The sequence below is a fragment of the Oncorhynchus keta genome, chromosome 13, assembly GCF_023373465.1.
Source record: "Oncorhynchus keta strain PuntledgeMale-10-30-2019 chromosome 13, Oket_V2, whole genome shotgun sequence".
Lineage (NCBI taxonomy): Eukaryota > Metazoa > Chordata > Actinopteri > Salmoniformes > Salmonidae > Oncorhynchus > Oncorhynchus keta.
The window spans coordinates 24,497,376-24,514,866 of NC_068433.1; the positions used below are offsets into that span (position 1 = coordinate 24,497,376).

Genomic DNA, 17,491 nt, shown 5'->3' on the forward strand with positions numbered 1-17,491 from the left:
CCTCTTCTGCCTCTTCCTCTGTTTTGCCTTCCACCACGCATCCTTGCTCCTCTTCTTCCTCCTCTTGGCTGTTGACCCTGTTCGTTTCCTGCTCCATCCATTATTGGAAAATTGCAACTTTGTGGTCTGTCTATATCTGCTTGCCAATTGATTCTTCATGAGATGCAACTTGAGCAATTTAGACAACTGGTTGATTGTTGGTTGAACGAACACTTTACATTCCTTCATGAGTGAGGGTCAATTTCACCTGCACCATTCATCAATTCACGTTTTTGTACAAAAGGTCTAATAGAAGTGTGTAAAACTATGCTTGACAGTTTATGACAAATAGTTCAACAGTTTTGCATGTAATGGCTTATGCAAGGAACTAATGCCTAGATGTTTTGAGGGGTAAGACTATTCAACAGAGAACCATCTACTATATTTTGATCAACATGACATGAGCAATTGATCATGTGGAAAAAAGCTGACACTTGTACATTATCAATTGCAATTTGTTCAAAGGAATAAGAAATTGCTTTAATGATGTGCACAAGTGACTAGATGATTTTGAATTTGTACAAGTAGGATCAAGAATTGCACTTTTGATCTAAGAAATGCACCAAAGCGACTGAGAAAAACTGTAATGGGATTAATTTTCCAAGTTTTTCTTCTATTTTTATCAATGTGCCTGTTTTCACAAAGCATCTCAGTGTAGGAGTGTTGATCTAGGATCAGTTTTATATTTTAAATCTCAATGAATAAGATTGCATGGACAAGGTGGGACCTAATCCTAGATCAGCACTCCAACTCTGCAACACTGTGGATACGGGCCCTGGCCCACTGTGACCCTGTATACATTAGCCCACTTCATATTTCACTTATGCCGTCTCAATTAAACGTACTGGTGCTTAGACACATTTGAACTCATTTAATACAATTTATTATCAACATGTTGAACATCAGCATCGTGAAACACGCCATCCGCCGTCCACAGAAAGTGATACAAGATCTCTATCTTGTGGAGAAACTATGAACTCACATACTGTAAATCTAACTTTTTAACCTATATGCAGTCTTATGGGTCAATCCGTGCGAAACTGGAACAAAAAAGACCACAACATTTTGGATGTTTCTGAAATGTAAACACATGAAAAAGTCCCTTTGTGATTCTGTGATTTATTTTGCTTCTGTAGTTTGACTCTGTATTTGGTAACTGTAACATATCTCCTCATTAAAGAATGATATTTTATATAAAACAATATTTAAAAAATACACATGACATTAAACGTCCCGCCATTGGCCTATTCGCAAAGATATCAAACAACGGATTATTTCCCTCTCATATCATCCCAGTCCATCCTTTGTCTCTCCATTCATCTCTACTCATCCCAACTGAAGATCAGTCTCCATTACATTGATAGTTTCCTGCCACCATCTCCTCTATCTTCTCCATTAGCTCTGCTGTTTGAGTGTTGTTCTTCCTGCTGGCCAGAATATGGTATCTACCGCCACATTGTCCCACGAGCCACTGGAGGTCCCCATTCCTCAATATGTGCTGCTCCGCACTCTCCCCTAAAGCTTCCCCCCACGTGAACAGCACCATAGTGCGACGCCAAATATCTTCCCCGAGCACACTCATATGGTGTTCTACCGCTCTCCGATACTTCTGTGTGAATGACAGGTAGGCTGGTAGGACCAGGAGGATAGCGTGGGGACCTGGGTGGGACAGGGAAACACTATGGAAGATGTTCCTGAGCTGTGTTGGGTCTGTGGTGACGGAGGTGTTGCCGTCTGGTCCGTTACGCCACTTTAGCCCAAGTGGTTCTACCACACTGACCTGTCTTCCAGCGATTTGTCCCCGCCATGGCATCGAGATGGACTCACCTGGGTGTGAGGCCTCTCTGCCCAGGATTGTGTACCCTGCTGGGTGACGGGAGGACCAAGTCTCCCCTAACAATACCAGCCTCAGCTCAGACGTTTGGATGCGTTTAGTGTTTTCTACACTGGGGCCTGGACCTGGAGTTAACTTTAAGTCTGAGATAACGTTTACATCTTCAATTTCCTTATAATTATCCTCCTCATCCTCCTCTTCACCCATTCTACCCCTCTTTTTACATTCTTCCGCCCCCTCTTTCTCTTCTGGCGCTGCCATTCTTTCAAACTGACTGTTATTGTTTAAGATTGTAGACGAGGCACATTCCATCATCGTCTGATCTTCCCGGTCTGTGATGCTTTCACTCCTCTCTGGTTCTTTTCCCTGCAGTTCCCGTCCTTCTTTCTCCACCACTCCTACTTCCTGGTACATCATATGGGAATCCTCTATAGCCTCTAGTGTCACATTATCACATCTTGTTGTCATGTCACAGACATCTCCTCCATGTGCATCATGGCTTGGTATCAATCCGTTGGGCTCTCTGATCTCCACGTCATAATCTCTGCCATCCAGATCTTTTTCAAAATGGTTAACTTCTCGCTCCTTTTCCTTGGATCCATTATTCGTATTCCTCTGTTCATGCTCTCTCCTCTCTAGTTCTGTTTCAAGTCTTTCTAGACGCTGCTCCCAATTCCTCAACTCTTGCATTTTGTCTTCAAAACCTTCCTCTCTGTTCCTTAGCTCTTGTTGATGGTTTTCCACCTCCCCCGCCAGCTTTTCCATGTCTTGGCTCCTGTTGCTCATATGTTTCCCTTGAATTTCTAACTCTGTTCTCCAGTTCAGTAACTCTTGCTCTCCATTCTTCAAATGGTGTTCTCTGTTTTCAAGTCCTTGTTTGCTGTCTTTGACCTCTTTCTCTATTTTTTCCAGAGCTTGTCTGTGTTTCTTTGTTTCTTCCTCTCTATTCTTCAGGTGAAGCTCCCTTTTCTCAAGGTCTTGTTGTATATTTTCCAATTCTTCTTGTCTTTTGTCCATGTCGTGCTGTCGGTTGTTCATATCCTCTTCCTGGTTTTCCAACCCTTGTTCTCCACATCTCAAATCATGTTCTCTGGCCCTCAGTTCTCTCTCTCTTTTTTCCAGATCCTCTCTCTGGTTCTGATGTTCTATCTTCCCACTCCCTTGTTCATTTTCCCTTTCATCCAGCTCTAGTTGACGGTTGTCCTGTTGTCGCTGCAGGTTTTCTAGATCCAGCTCTATTTTCTTAATATTTTCTTCCGAAGTCTTTAAATCATATTCCCTACTATCAAGTTGGTTCTTTCTGTTTTGCAGCTCTTTTTCTATTTTCTCCACATCTTGCTCCTTGCTGCAGATGTTTTGTTCTTGGCTTTCAGACTCTTCTTCCTTTCTTTTCAAGCATTTTTCTCGGCTCCACAACTCCTGTTTCTGTTTTTCTTGTCCTTTCTGTCTTGTTTCTAGATCTTCCTCCCAGTTCTTTACTTCTCGTCTTCTACCTTCCAACTCTTCGTCTCTTTTCACTAGCTCTTCCTTTCTTTTCACAAGCTCTTCCTCTACTTTCACAAGCTCTTCCTCTCTTTTCACTAGCTCTTCCTCTCTTTTCACTAGCTCTCCCTCTCTATTCTCATGTTCTTCCTCTTTTTTCACTAGCTCTTCCTCTCCTTTCACTAGCTCTCCCTCTCTTTTCTCAAGTTCTTCCTCTCCTTTCACTAGCATTTTCTCTCTATTCACTAGCTTTTCCTCTCCTTTCACTAGCTGTTCCTGTCTTTTCACTAGCTTTTCCTCTTCTATAACTTGCACTTCCTCTCTTTTGAATAGCTCTTCCTCTCTTTTCACTAGCTTTTCCTCTCGTTTCACTTGCTCTTCCTGTCTTTTCACTAGCCCTTCTTCTCCTTTTACTAGCTCTTCCTTTCCTTTCACTAGCTCTTCCTTTCTTTTCACTAGCTTTTCCTCTCCTTTCACTAATTCCTCTTCTCTTTTGAATAGCTCTTCCTCTCTTTTCAATAGCTCTTCTTCTCCTTTCACTAGATTTTCCTCTCTTTTCACTAGATCTTCCTGTCTTTTCATTAGCTCTTCCTCAACTTTCACTAATTCTTCTTCTCTTTTGAATAGCTCTTCCTCTCCTTTCACTAATTCTTCTCTTTCAAATAGCTCATCCTTTCCTTTCACTAGCTCTTCCTCTCTTTTCATTAGCTCTTCCTCAACTTTCACTAATTCTTCTTCTCTTTTGAAGAGCTCTTCCTCTCCTTTCGCTAGATTTTCCTCTCTCTTCACTAGCTTTTCCTCTCCTTTCACTAGCACTTCCTCTCGTTTGACTAGCTCTTCCTCTCTTTTCACTCGTTCTTCCTCTCCTTTCACTAGCCCTTCCTGTCTTTTCAGTAGCTCTTCCTCTCCTTTCATTAGCTCTTCCTCTCCTTTCACTAATTCTTCTTCTCTTTTGAATAGCTCTTCCTCTCCTTGTGCTAGATTTTCCTCTCCTTTCACTAGCACTGCCTCTCTTTTCACTAGCACTTCCTCTCTTTTAACTAGCACTTCCTCTCTTTTCAGTAGCACTTCCTCTCTTTTCACTTGCTCTTCCTCTCCTATTACTAGCACTTCCTCTCTTTTCATTAACACTTCCTCTCTTTTCACTAGCACTTCCTCTCTTTTCACTAGCTCTTCCTCTCCTTTTACTAGCACTTCCTCTCGTTTCATTAACACTTCCTCTCTTTTCAGTAGCACTTCCTCTCTTTTCACTAGCTCTTCCTCTCCTTTTACTAGCACTTCCTCTCTTTTCATTAACACTTCCTCTCTTATCACTAGCACTTCCTCTCTTTTCACTAGCACTTCCTCTCTTTTCACTAGCACTTCCTCTCTTTTCACTAGCTCTTCCTCTCCTTTCACTAGCTTTTCCTCTCCTTTCACTAGCGCTTCTTCTCCTTTTACTAGCTCTTCCTTTCCTTTCACTAGCTCTTTCCCTCTTTTCATTAGCCCTTCCTCTCCTTTCACTAGCACTTCTTCTCTTTTCACTAGCTCTGCATCTTTTGTCTCAAGTTCACGTCCTCTGTTATCCAGCACTTCTTTACTTCTTGCCTGTTCTCGTTCCTTCTCATCATACACTCTCCCCCGTTTCTCCAGCTCTTGCTCCTTTTCCTCAGCCGTCTGTTTCAGCTCATTCTGCCTTTCTCTCAGATTCTTCTCATAGCACCCTCTTATCTCCTCCACCTGTTTCTCTCTCACCTCCTCCCCTTCTTTAATATTCTCCAGCTCCTTCTGTCTCTGGTCGTTTGTCTGTTTCAACGCAGCAACCTCCAGGTTCCGCTCTTCCATAACATGGTGGATTTCCCTGTCTTTGTGTTTTAACTGCTCTTCATATCCACAGAGCAGCTCTCTGATGTCAGCCTCCCTGCTCTCCCTCTCGGTCCTCTGAACCCCCTGGTCCTCCTCATACTCCTGACACTTCTTCCTGAGGTTGTCCATCTCTTTCTTCAATTTCACGTTCAGCTCCTGCAGTACCTCAACCTTCCCCTGGCTGTCCCTTAAGCATTCTGTCACGCCTGAAATGTTCCTTCTACTTTCTGCCTCCTTTTTCTGCAGTTGGCGGACAGCACTTTCGTGGTCTTCTAACATCAACCTCATCTCCTCTTCCTTCGTCTCGATTTCCTTTTCATATTCCTGTATCATGTTCATCCTTTCCTTCTCCGTCGTGGCAGTTAAGTTTTCCAGTTCTGTTTTTGTTTGTTTAATGGTCTGCCTTAAACGGACGAGTTCTCTCTTATTTTCCCCGTCCTTTTGTATTAAGTTGTTGAGCTCCACTTCTTTCCCTCGCAACTTGTCCATTGCCTCGGCATCTCTCCTACTTTTGTCCTCTGTGTGTTGCCGTTGCATTGCCACCACCTCAGACTCCTTCTGTTCGTTGTTTTCTTTCAGCCGCTCAATTTCTTTTACATTGTCAACGGATCTCGCCCTCACTTCCACAATCTCTTTTTCTTTGTCTGTAACCAATTGCTGTGCATCAGTTATTTCTTTATTTTTATTTTCAATGATCTCTTTCAGCTTGCTCATCTCTTGCTTTTCCCTTTCATCTCTCTTTCTTTGCTCATCCCTCCTTTCTGTTTCCCTCGTCTCAGATAGCAGTCTCTCTCCTTCCATCTCTTCCGCTTTTTCATTCAGTTTTCTCTGCATCTCTTCCTCTTTTTCATTCAGTTTTCTCTGCATCTCTTCCTCTTTTTCATGCAGTTTTCTCTCCATCTCTTCCTCTTTTTCATGCAGTTTTCTCTCCATCTCTTCCTCTTTTTCATTCAGTTTTCTCTCCATCTCTTCCTCTTTTTCATTCAGTTTTCTCTCCATCTCTTCCTCTTTTTCATGCAGTTTTCTCTGCATCTCTTCCTCTTTTTCATTCAGTTTTCTCTCCATCTCTTCCTCTTTTTCATGCAGTTTTCTCTGCATCTCTTCCTCATACTGTAAACGTCTCTCCTCATACAACTGTTTTGACTCATACATCTCGTTCTGTGACGTTTTTCCTCTTCCTATCCATTCCTCTTTTTCTTTTTCTTCCAGGGCTATCCTGTCTTTCAAATCCTCTGCTTCCCTCCTCCATTCCCGATGCTTCCCTCTAAACTCTTCCTCCCTCTCTTTTTTATCTCGTTCTTTCTCCCCGATGACACGCTCAAGGTCGAGCAGTTTCACTTGCTGCTCGTCAACTCGCTCTTTCAGTTCGTCAATCTCTCTCTCTCTCTCCTCTAGCTTGATGACTATCTCCTCTCGCTCCCTGCTTCTCTGGTTGAGCGCAGCGATGAATCTGTAGTTTTCCGCGCCCAGATCCTGAATCTCTCTCTCCTTATCCTCCGTCAGCCACCGAATCCTCTCCTCTAGTTCGCCCATTTCGTTCTTCCTCCCATCACTCCTTTTCTCCTCCTCCTCCTCCCCTCCATCCTCCTCTTTCTCCATGCCTGACTTCCCCGGAGATTTAACTTTCTTCTTCCGATCGAAAAACCAGCGGATGCTTTTGACCTCCCTCTCCCTCATCCTCTTGAGCTCCATCTCCTGACGCTGCATCTTGTCACCAACCTCTTTGAGACGCTGGTTGAATTTCTCGTTCCTCTGTCTGGTGAGGTCGCTGACCTCCTGCACTAGCGACGAGAAGGCCTCGCACCTGTTCCCGGCCACCATCTTCTCTACCTTCTCCAGCAGGCCAGACACCTGAGCGGTGTCCCCACGCCCATTCACATTACTGATGACGTGGTACCTGTCAAGTCAAGTTGCATTATCACAATGTCTCAATACGCCTTTACAGAGGAAGATTACGAATTAAACATAGGAACAAGAAACAACAACAACCTAAACAGAGAGATAAGGACAGCAGACATACCTGCTCCCACACTTCTCCACCAGCCACTTAAGGTCCCTCCCTCCACTTTGGATGTGCTGCTCAATGCCCACCCCCTCCCTCAGCTGGTCCCCATGGGTGAACAGGAGGACAGCATGCCTCCAGACCTCTTCCCCCAGGAGCTCCAGGTGTTCTCTTACAGGTGTGGAACTGACCAGGGTGTCCACCCTCAGGGTGAGGAGCACAGCGTGGGGTCCCGGGGGACACAGGGACACGCTACCCCACACCATCTCCCGCTTTACCCTCTCTGGGGTGGGGCCTGCTACTCCACCTTCCCAACCGGGGGTGTCCACTACGGTGACCAGCCTCATGGCTACCTAAAAATGGCAAAATAAAATATACATTACTGTTGCACTTGTCTCACAACACACTGACTCGCTTTTGTATTTTATTACGAGGACTGATTATGATGATAGTGGATTTCTGAAGATAACTGTACGATATGTGGTTGTTTCTACCCATACCATAGTTGAATACACTGACTGTTAGTAAGTCTGAACATAGCGTTTAATAATGACTACAATGTAAAATGTAAAAACAACCTCTGCCTGGCACCGGGCGCACTCCTCCGTCACTCTCCCTGTCTGGAAGAACCCTGCTCCTTCTCCACCTCCACCCAGTATGGTGTTCCCAGCCGAGCTCTTCCCCGTCTCTCTCTCTCCCAGGAGGACCAGTCTCAGCTCTGGGAGACGACGAGTACCCTTGGAGAATGATTGTTTCCCATCCCAATCCGAGCCCTGTGATCCAGCGTCAGCTGTCAGGGAGAGGGGCATAAGATTTCAGGGTTGGAATATTTAGTGGTTATCAGAGTGTACTGTATGTCACTGTATGTCACATCTGTTTAGGTACTCCTATTCGTTTAAGCTTATGTATCTCCCTAGGTCCTATTTTCCATAAGGATAGGAACATGACATAGATTAAAAAACATGATCAGAGGTTTTGAATTTAAGACAACAACGTATTTACCACACATCATTTTCGCTTTATGTTTTTTGATACAGTGTTACGCTGGTGAGGAAATATTCGAACTCAGAGAAGATAATCAAATTGGTCATACTAAACACAGCAAAAATAGAAACGTCCCTTTTTCAGGGCCCTGAAAATTTATAAAAATCCAAATAACTTCACAGATCTTCATTGTAAAGGGTTTAAACAGGCGTGGTTTGTCGTCATCTCGTTTACTTTTTGTATTTTTCATCTTTTTGTAAATATTTCAATTTATTTTCAATCTCTTTTCCATTTTTAAATTAAATATAACTTCTGGTAACCCACCTCACCCAATGTGACATGGATCCGCTATTGTTTAGACCAGAACCTCCATCAGAAGCTAGCCAGGAGCTAACCAGCTAATTAGCTACTAGCATTTAGTCATTGTTAGCCACTGCTAGCGGCCTTTACCTTCTGCACAGACACCAGACGTTTTCCTTCTTTACCTTCTGCACAGACAACAACCAGTATCGGACTGTTTTCTCCACTACAACGCCGAATTCCTGACGTAAACCCTGGACCATTACTCCTGATCATCACAGCTAGCTAGCTGCCACCGAGTGACCCAGGCCTGAAGCTAGCCCCGAGCCAGGCCCACCTCCCGGCCTACTCTGTGATCACTCGGTTACTCAGCCGATGCCTCCCGGACTCTACCCCAACACGGCTAGAATCCACTACTCCACCGGATCCTTGCCGTAAGCTCTGGACCTTTGCATCGGATCATCGCTGCTAGCTAGCTGCTACTGAGTGGCTATAGTGGCTAACGTCCCTGCCCCGAAGCTAGCACCAGTTAGCTGCGAGCCATAGCTGATGCCTGATGGACTGTTCATTAATCACGGTACTCCATTTAGTTTGTTTGTCTCTCTCAAATGTCAATATGCCTTGTACTCTGTTGTTCAGGATAGTTATCATTGTTTTAGTTTACTGCAGAGCCCCTAGTCCCACTCAACATGCCTCAGATACCTCCTTCGTCCCACCTCCCACACATGTGGTGACCTCACCCAGCATAACTAGCCAGTCCAGAGATGCAACCTCTCTTATCATCACTCGATGCCTGGGTTTACCTCCACTGTACCCCCACCATACCCCTGTCTGTACATTATGCCCTGAATCTATTCTACCACGCCCAGAAATCTGCTCCTTTTATTCTCTGTCCCTGACTCACTAGGCAACCAGTTTTGATAGCCTTTAGCCATACCCTCATCCTACTCCCCTGTTCCTCGGGTGATGTGGATGTTAACCCAGGCCCTGCGTGTCCCCAGGCACTCTCATTTGTTGACTTCTATAACCGTAAAAGCCTTGGCTTCAAGTATGTTAACATCAGAAGCCTCCTCCCTAAGTTTGTTTTACTCACTGCTTTAGCACACTCCGCCAACACTGATGTCCTTGCCATGTCTGAATCCTGGTTTAGGAAGGCCACCAAGAATTCTGAGATTTCCATACCCAACTACAACATTTTCCATCAAGATAGAACTGCCAAAGGAGAGGAGTTGCAATCTACGCCAGAGATCTGTCATACTTTCCAGGTCTATGAACAAACAGTTTGAGCTTCTAATTTAAAAAATGAATCTCTCCAGAAATAAGTCTCTCACTGTTGCCACCTGTTATAAACCCCCCTCAGCTCCCAGCTGTGCCCTGGACACCATATGTGAATTGATTTCCCCCCCATCTATTTTCAGAGTTTGTTCGGTTAGGTGACCTAAACTGGGATATGCTTAACACCCCCGGCAGTCCTACAATCTAAGTTAGATGCCCTCAAACTCACACAAATGATCAAGGAACCCCTATCATCCGCTATCATCCAGAAGTCGAAGTCAGTACAGGTGCATCAAAGCAGGGACCGAGAGACTGAAAAACAGATTTTATCTCAAGGCCATCAGACTGTTAAACAGACATCACTAATATTGAGTGGCTGCTGCCAACATACTGACTCAACTCCAGCCACTTTAATAATGGAAAAATTGATGTAATAAATGTATCACTAGCCACTTTAAACAATGCCACTTTATATAATGTCTACATACCCTACATTACTCATCTCATATGTATATAGTGTACTCTATACCATCTGCTGCATCTTGCCATCTTTATGTAATAAATGTATCACTAGCCACTTTAAACAATGACACTTTTATATGTTTACATAGCCTACATTACTCATCTCATATGTATATACTGTACTCTATACCATCTACTGCATCTTGCCTATGCCATTCTATACCATCAATCATTCACATATTTTTTTAATGTACATATTCTTATTAATTCCTTTACACTTGTGTGTATAAGGTAGTTGTTGTGAAATTGTTAGGTTAGATTAGTCGTTGGATATTACTGCATTGTCGGAACTAGAAGCACAAGCATTTCGCTACACTCACATTAACATCTGCTAACCATGTGTATGTGACAAATAAAATTTGATTTGATTTAATTTGATTTGACTAGCATCGAATAGTTCTCGCGATATGCAACTTTTCAGGGAAGTCAAGAACTAATACACTCAGTCAGTCAGGAAAGCAAAGGCTAGTTTTTTAAAACAGAAATCTGCATCCTGTAGCACTAACTCCAAAAAGTTTTGGGACACTGTAAAGTCCATGGAGAATAAGAGCACCTCCTCCCAGCTGCCCACTGCCCTGAGGCTAGGAAACACTGTCACCACCGATAAATCCACGATAATTGAGAATTTCAATAAGCATATCTCTACGGCTGGCCATGCTTTCCTCCTGGCTACCCCAACCCCGGCCAACAGCTCCGCACCCCCCGAGGCTACTTGCCCAAGCCTCCCCATCTTCTCCTTCACCCAAATCCAGATAGCAGATGTTCTGAAAGAGCTGCAAAACCTCTTCAGCTAGGCTAGACAATCTGGACCCTCTCTTTCTAAAATTATCCACCGGCATTGTTGCAACCCCTATTACCAGTCTGTTCAACCTCTCTTTTGTATTGTCTGAGATCCATAAAGATCGGAAATCTGACGTGGTCATCCCCTTGTTCAAAGGGGGTGACACTCTAGACCCAAACTGTTATAGACCTATATCTATTCTGCCCTGCCTTTCTAAAGTCTTCGAAAGCCAAGTTAATAAACAGATCACTGACCATTTCGAATCCCACTGTACCTTCTCCGCTGTGCAATGCGGTTTTCGAGCTGGTCACTGGTGCACCTCAGCCACGCTCAAGGTACTAATCGACATCATAACCGCCATCAATAAAAGACAGTACTGTGCAGCTGTCTTCATCAACCTGGCCAAGACGTTCGACTCTGTCAATCACCGTATTCTTATCGGCAGACTCAACAGCCTTGGTTTCTCAAATGACTTGCCTTGCCAGGTTCACCAACTACTTATCAGACAGAGTTCAGTGTGTCAAATTGGAGTGCCTATTGTCCGGACCTCTGGCAGTCTCTATGGGGGTACTACAGGGTTCAATTCTCGGGCCGACTCTTTTCTCTGAAAATATCAACGACGTCGCTCTTGATGAGGGTGATTCCCTGATCCACCTCTACCCAGATGACACTATTCTGTAAACATCTGGCCCTTCTTTGTACACTGTGTTAACTAACCTCCAAACAAGCTTCAGTTCCATACAACACTCCTTCCGTGGCCTCCAACTGCTCTTGAATGCTAGTAAAACAAAATGCATGCTTTTCAACCGTTTGCTGCCCGCACCAGCCCACCTGACTAGCATCACTACTCTGGACGGTTCTGACTTAGAATAGCTACAAATACCTAGGTGTCTGGCTAGACTGCAAACTCTCCTCCAACATCTCCAATCCAAAATTACATCTAGAATCGGCTCCCTATTTTGCAACAAAGCCTCCTTCACTCATGCTGCCAAACATACCCTCGTAAAACTGACTATCCTACTGATCCTCGGCGATGTCACAAAATAGCTTCCAATGCTCTACTCAGCAAACTGAATGCAGTCTATCACAGTGCCATCCGTTTTGTCACCAAAGCCCCTTATACTACCCAAAAATGCGACCTGTATGCTCTAGTCGGCTGGCCCTTGCTACATATTCATCACCAGACCCACTGGCTCCTGGTCATCTATAAGTCTATGCTAGGTAAAGCTCTGCCTTATCTCAGCTCACTGGTCACGATAACAATCCCCACCCATAGCATGCGCTCCAGCAGGTATATCTCACTGGTCATCCCCAAAGCCAACACCTCCTTTGGCTGCCTTTCCTTCCAATTCTATGCTGCCAATGACTGGAATGAATTGCAAAAATTGCAGAAGCTGGAGACTTATATAATCCCTCACTAACTTTAAACATCAGCTATCTGAGCAGCTAACCCGATCGCTGCAGTTGTACATAGCCTATCTGTAAATAGCCCACACAATCTACCTACCCATATTGTTTTTATGTACTTTTCTGCTCTTTTACACACCAGTATTTCTTCTTGCACATCACCATCTGCTCATCTATAACTCCAGTGTTAATTCTCTAAATTGTAATTACTTCGCTACTATGGCCTATTTATTGCCTTACCTCCTCACCCCATTTGCACACACTGTATATAGACTTTCTTTTTTTCTATTGTGTTATTGACTGTACACTTGTTTATTCCATGTGTAACTTTGTGCTGTTGTTTGTGTCGCACTGCTTTGCTTTATCTTGGCCAGGTCCCAGTTGTAAATGAGAACTTGCTCCCAACTAGCTTACCTGGTTAAATAAAGGTGAAAATATATATATATTTTAAATGTGGCCAAGGCAATAAATTGCAATGTCCGTAATGTGAGACGCCTAAGACAGCGCTACAGGGAGACCGGACAGCTGATCATCCTCGCAGTGGCAGACCACATGTAACAACACCTGCACAGGATCGGACATCACACCTGCAGGACAGGTACAGGATGGCAACAACAACTGCCCGAGTTACATCAGGAACGCACAATCCCTCCATCAGTGCTCAGACTGTCCGCAATATGCTGAGAGAGGCTGGACTGAGGTGGGCCTGTTGTAAGGCAGGTCCTTACCAGACATCACCGGCAAGAACGTTGCCTATGGGCACAAACCCACTGTTGCTGGACCAGACAAGACTGACAAAAAGTGCTCTTCACTGACGAGTCGCGGTTTTGTCTCACCAGGGGTGATGGTCGGATTCACGTTTATTGTTGTCGAAGGAATGAGCAAACCCATTGTTGCTGCAACAGCCTGTACTCTGGAGCGGAATCGATTTGGAGGTGGAGGGTCCGTCATGGTCTAGGGCGGTGTGTCACAGCATCATTGGACTGAGCTTGTGGTCATTGCAGGCAATCTCAACGCTGTGCGTTACAGGGAAGACATCCTCCTTCCCCATGTGGTACCCTTCCTGCAGGCTCATCCTGACATGACCCTCCAGCATGACAATGCCACCAGCCATACTGCTCGTTCTGTGCGTGATTTCCTGCAAGACAGGAATGTCAGTGTTCCGCCATGGCCAGAGAAGAGCCTGGATCTCAATCCCATTGAGCACGTCTGGGACCTGTTGGATCGGAGGGTGAGCGCTCGGGCCATGCCCCCCAGAAATGTCTGGGAACTTGAAGGTGCCTTGGTGGAAGAGTGGGGTAACATCTCACAGCAAGAACTGGCAAATCTGGTGCAGTCCATTAGGAGGAGATGCACTGCAGTTCTTAATGTAGCTGGTGGCCACACCAGATACTGTCTGTTACTTTTTGTTCAGGGACACATTATTCCATTTCTGTTTGTCACATGTCTGTGGAACCTGTTCAGTTTATGTCTCAGTTGTTGAATCTTGTTATGTTCATACACACATTTACACGTCAAGTTTGCTGAAAATATACGACGTTTCTTTCTTTACTGAGTTTACATAGACACTTTTAAGGAACTCACTCATAAGCACAGCTCGGATGGTACCCCTCTGAGTCTGGGCCTCCATCTGTCTCTGCCTCTTCCTCCGTTCCCTCGCTCTCCTCCTCCCGTCTGCCTCCAATCTCAGGAGGGCAGGATCTGCCCCAAAATGTCCTCCCTTGTTCTCCACCATCTCCACCATCTTCCTCAGTAGCTCCCTTACCTGAGTTCCATCTCCCCGGCTCCTATTGTCCAGGACATGGTACCTGGAAGACAACAAAACAGAAATAAAAACCTTGTTCTTGTTCTTGCCTGTCTTGCACTCAGATAGCTTTTTTTTACGTACACAATTTTACTTGGGATATATGTTGTGATATGTGGATGTTTTGCCTACAGTACTTTCCTCAGCTTAATGCACTGATGATCAATCAATCAATCAAATATATTGATAAAGCCCTTTTGCATCAGCACTTGTGACAAAGTGCTTATACAGAAACCGAGCCTAAAACCGCAGAGAGCAAGCAAGCAATGCAGATGTAGAAGCACGGTGGCTAAGAAAAACTCCCTAGAAAGGTAGGAACCTAGGAAGAAACCTAGAGAGGAACCAGGGTCTGAGGGGTGGCCAGTCATCTTCTGGCTGTGCCGGGTGGAGATTATAAGAGTACATGGCCATTAAGGCCAGATCGTTCTTCAAGCTGTTCAAACGTTCATAGATTTCAGCAGGGTCAAATAATAATCACAGTGGTTATAGAGGGTGCAAAATGTGACATTTGGCTTTTCATAGTCGATGAGAGCGTCTGCTAAACTAAATTACTTGAATGTTAAAGTCCGTTGCAAATTAAATGTGGTAATAAAAAGTGAATGTACACTCCTCCAAGATGACAATATCAAGCAAAAAATGCCAATATTTTAATTTCATACCTGTTCCCACACCTCCGTAGCAGCTGCTGGAAGGCAGCCCCACCCGTTAGGATCCTCTGCTCCATGGGCACCACACCCAGCTCGTCCCCCCTGGTGAACAGCAACATGGTATGGTCCAACACCCCTTCCCCCAGAGACTCCAGGTGCTCTTCTATTTGCTTCCTGTAGGACTCGGTTACCGAGGCACAGGACCGTATCACTAGCAGGATAACGTGAGGTCCGGGGGAGCACAGGGACATGCTGCGCAACGTCTCTCTCCGGACCCAGTCGGGGGTGCTGTTGAGCGGGTAGTACCATTCCCAGCCAGGGGTGTCTACCACAGTGACTCGTCTCCTGGTTAGATCGGCTCGCTTTTTTGAGCACTCCTCGGTTGGTCTGCCGCTCTCAAACCCCCCTATTCCTCCCAGGATGGTATTGGCTGCAGAGCTCTTCCCTGTTCCTTTCCTTCCCAGCAGGACTAGCCTAAGTTCTGGAAGAGGGGGAGCACTAGTTGAGGGGTTCACCTCTCTCTGCATAACACCTTGCATACTCTCATCTGTAAAGAAAGAGAGAGAATTGTATTGTACTTTGTGACCATAAATTGAGTGCCAGAATGCAGAACTGTGCCTGCTGTGACATCAGTTATTTAGACGTTTACTGATGTTTTTTTAGCACCTAAATCAAACAGATTCAAGCTCCAGTCAAAGTAATCATGTACCATCTACAGTAGTTTCATAAAGAACTTACCACCACCAGTTGAGACCGAAAAGGGAGGGTACCCTTCGCCCTGTGACTCCATCTCTTTTCTTTCTTTCTCTCTCTCTCTTCTTTCTCTCTTTCCTCTTGCTCTTTTCTTTGGTTGCAGCCTCTCTTTTATAGGAAGGCTTTATTCATGAGTAAAGAGCTACTCTTTCAGTCTCGGTCAACAATGCAGAGTCATAATCATTTTCTAAAGGCATCACACAGAGCCGGTTGAATGACAATGTACAAAACACAGAACATAGCGGAACACAGAATGTGGAACTTTCAAGTCACATGACCCACCTGTGGTTTTTTTGAAGCACGCTCATTCTACAACACAGGAAGTAGAGAGCAGGGGATGTTTGCCTTCTTGTGAAGTCAGACCACATTTAGAGCTGGGTGGCGAGATAGAGAAACAGTGCTTTGTGGTAAGTGATGCTGTGCTCCTCTGTAGCTCACACTGCCCTGTATTAGCATTTTGGTTTAATTGTACCCTCTACGGGGTTTCAAAACTACATTCCTTTTGACATCACTGTATAATTATTTGTACTTGAATGAACAAGGACTGTATGGAGAGAATTCTGTTAACTGGGGTGTAATCATTAGTCCAAACAGTTTCGTTTTGCAACTAAAACTAGAGTTTCTATTAGACAAATTCGGGTAAGTCCCTCTCCAGTTCATTCCGTTTGTTTCCATTTAAGAAACGTTTTGCAACAGAATCGGCAGAATGAATACACCCCATGTGCCCTAAGAACACAGACAGTAGGCAGGTTTCCATTGACCCAGTTGTATTCGACAAAAGTAATGTCAACAAAAAATGTGATTGTGACATGTGTAATGGAAACGGCAGATATAGGAGTTTTATTTTTAAAGATCAACAACATTTTTATCCATTCGACAGGGGTGGATTTTATTTTGTCAAACTTTCTTTATTGCGACAAATGATATAAGGAAATTTGCCAATTTAAATAAATGAATGAGGCCCTAATCTATGGATTTCATATGATTTTTAAAAAAAAGTAGAGGTGTGGATCAGAAAATCGGTCAGTATCTGGCATGACCACCATTTGCCTCATGCAGCACAACACACCTTATTTGCATATTAATCAGGCTGTTGATTGTGGCCTGTAGAATGTTGTTTCACTCCTTCAATGGCTGTGCGAAGTAGATGGATATTGGCGGGAACTGGAACATGTTGTCGTACACGTTGATTCAGAGCATCCCAAACATGCTCAAAGAGAGACATGTCTGGTAAATATGCAGGCAATGGAAGAACTGGGACAATTTCAGTTTCCTGGAATTGTGTACAGATCCTTGCGACATGGGGCTATGCATTATCATGCTGAAACATGGAGTGATGGCGGCGGATGAATGGCACAACAATGGGCCTCAGGATCTTGTCACAATATCTCTGTGCATTCAAATTGTCATCAATAAATTGCAATTGTGTTTGTTGTCCGTAGCTTATACCTGTCCATACCATAACCCCACCTCCATCATGGGGCAAACCGTTCAACCACACAACCCCATACACGTGGTCTGCGGTTGTGAGGCCGGTTGGGCGTACTGACAAATTCTCTAAAACGACATTGGAGGTGGCTTATGGTAGAGAAATTAACATTCAATTCTCTGGCAAGAGCTCTGGTGGACATTTCTGCAGTCAGCATGCCAATTGCACGCTCCTCAAAACTCAAGACATTGGTTGTATTATGTTGTGTGACAAAACTGCACTTTTTGGAGTGGCCTGTGTAATGATCATGCTGTTTAATCAGCTTCTTAATATGCAACACCTGTTAGGTGGATGGATTATCTTGACAAAGGAGAAATGCTCAATAAC

At 44.5% G+C, this 17,491-nt stretch overlaps 1 protein-coding gene and 1 long non-coding RNA gene across 2 annotated transcripts in view; both read right to left on the minus strand.

The window, feature by feature from the left end:
- The window catches only part of LOC118392642 (uncharacterized), a 34,466-nt gene that overhangs the window by 9,865 nt on the left and 7,110 nt on the right, over window positions 1–17,491 (minus strand). The gene's annotated exons all lie outside the window — the stretch shown is intronic.
- Window positions 906–15,922, minus strand: si:dkey-185m8.2 (trichohyalin). The gene is made up of 6 exons (XM_052459813.1): window positions 15,661–15,922; window positions 14,935–15,469; window positions 14,056–14,279; window positions 7,781–7,992; window positions 7,221–7,555; window positions 906–7,097 (listed from the first exon to the last, which is right to left on the minus strand). Exons 1-6 carry the CDS (start codon window positions 15,710–15,712, stop codon window positions 1,382–1,384), a joined length of 7,074 nt encoding a protein of 2,357 aa, XP_052315773.1. The 5' UTR covers window positions 15,713–15,922; the 3' UTR covers window positions 906–1,381.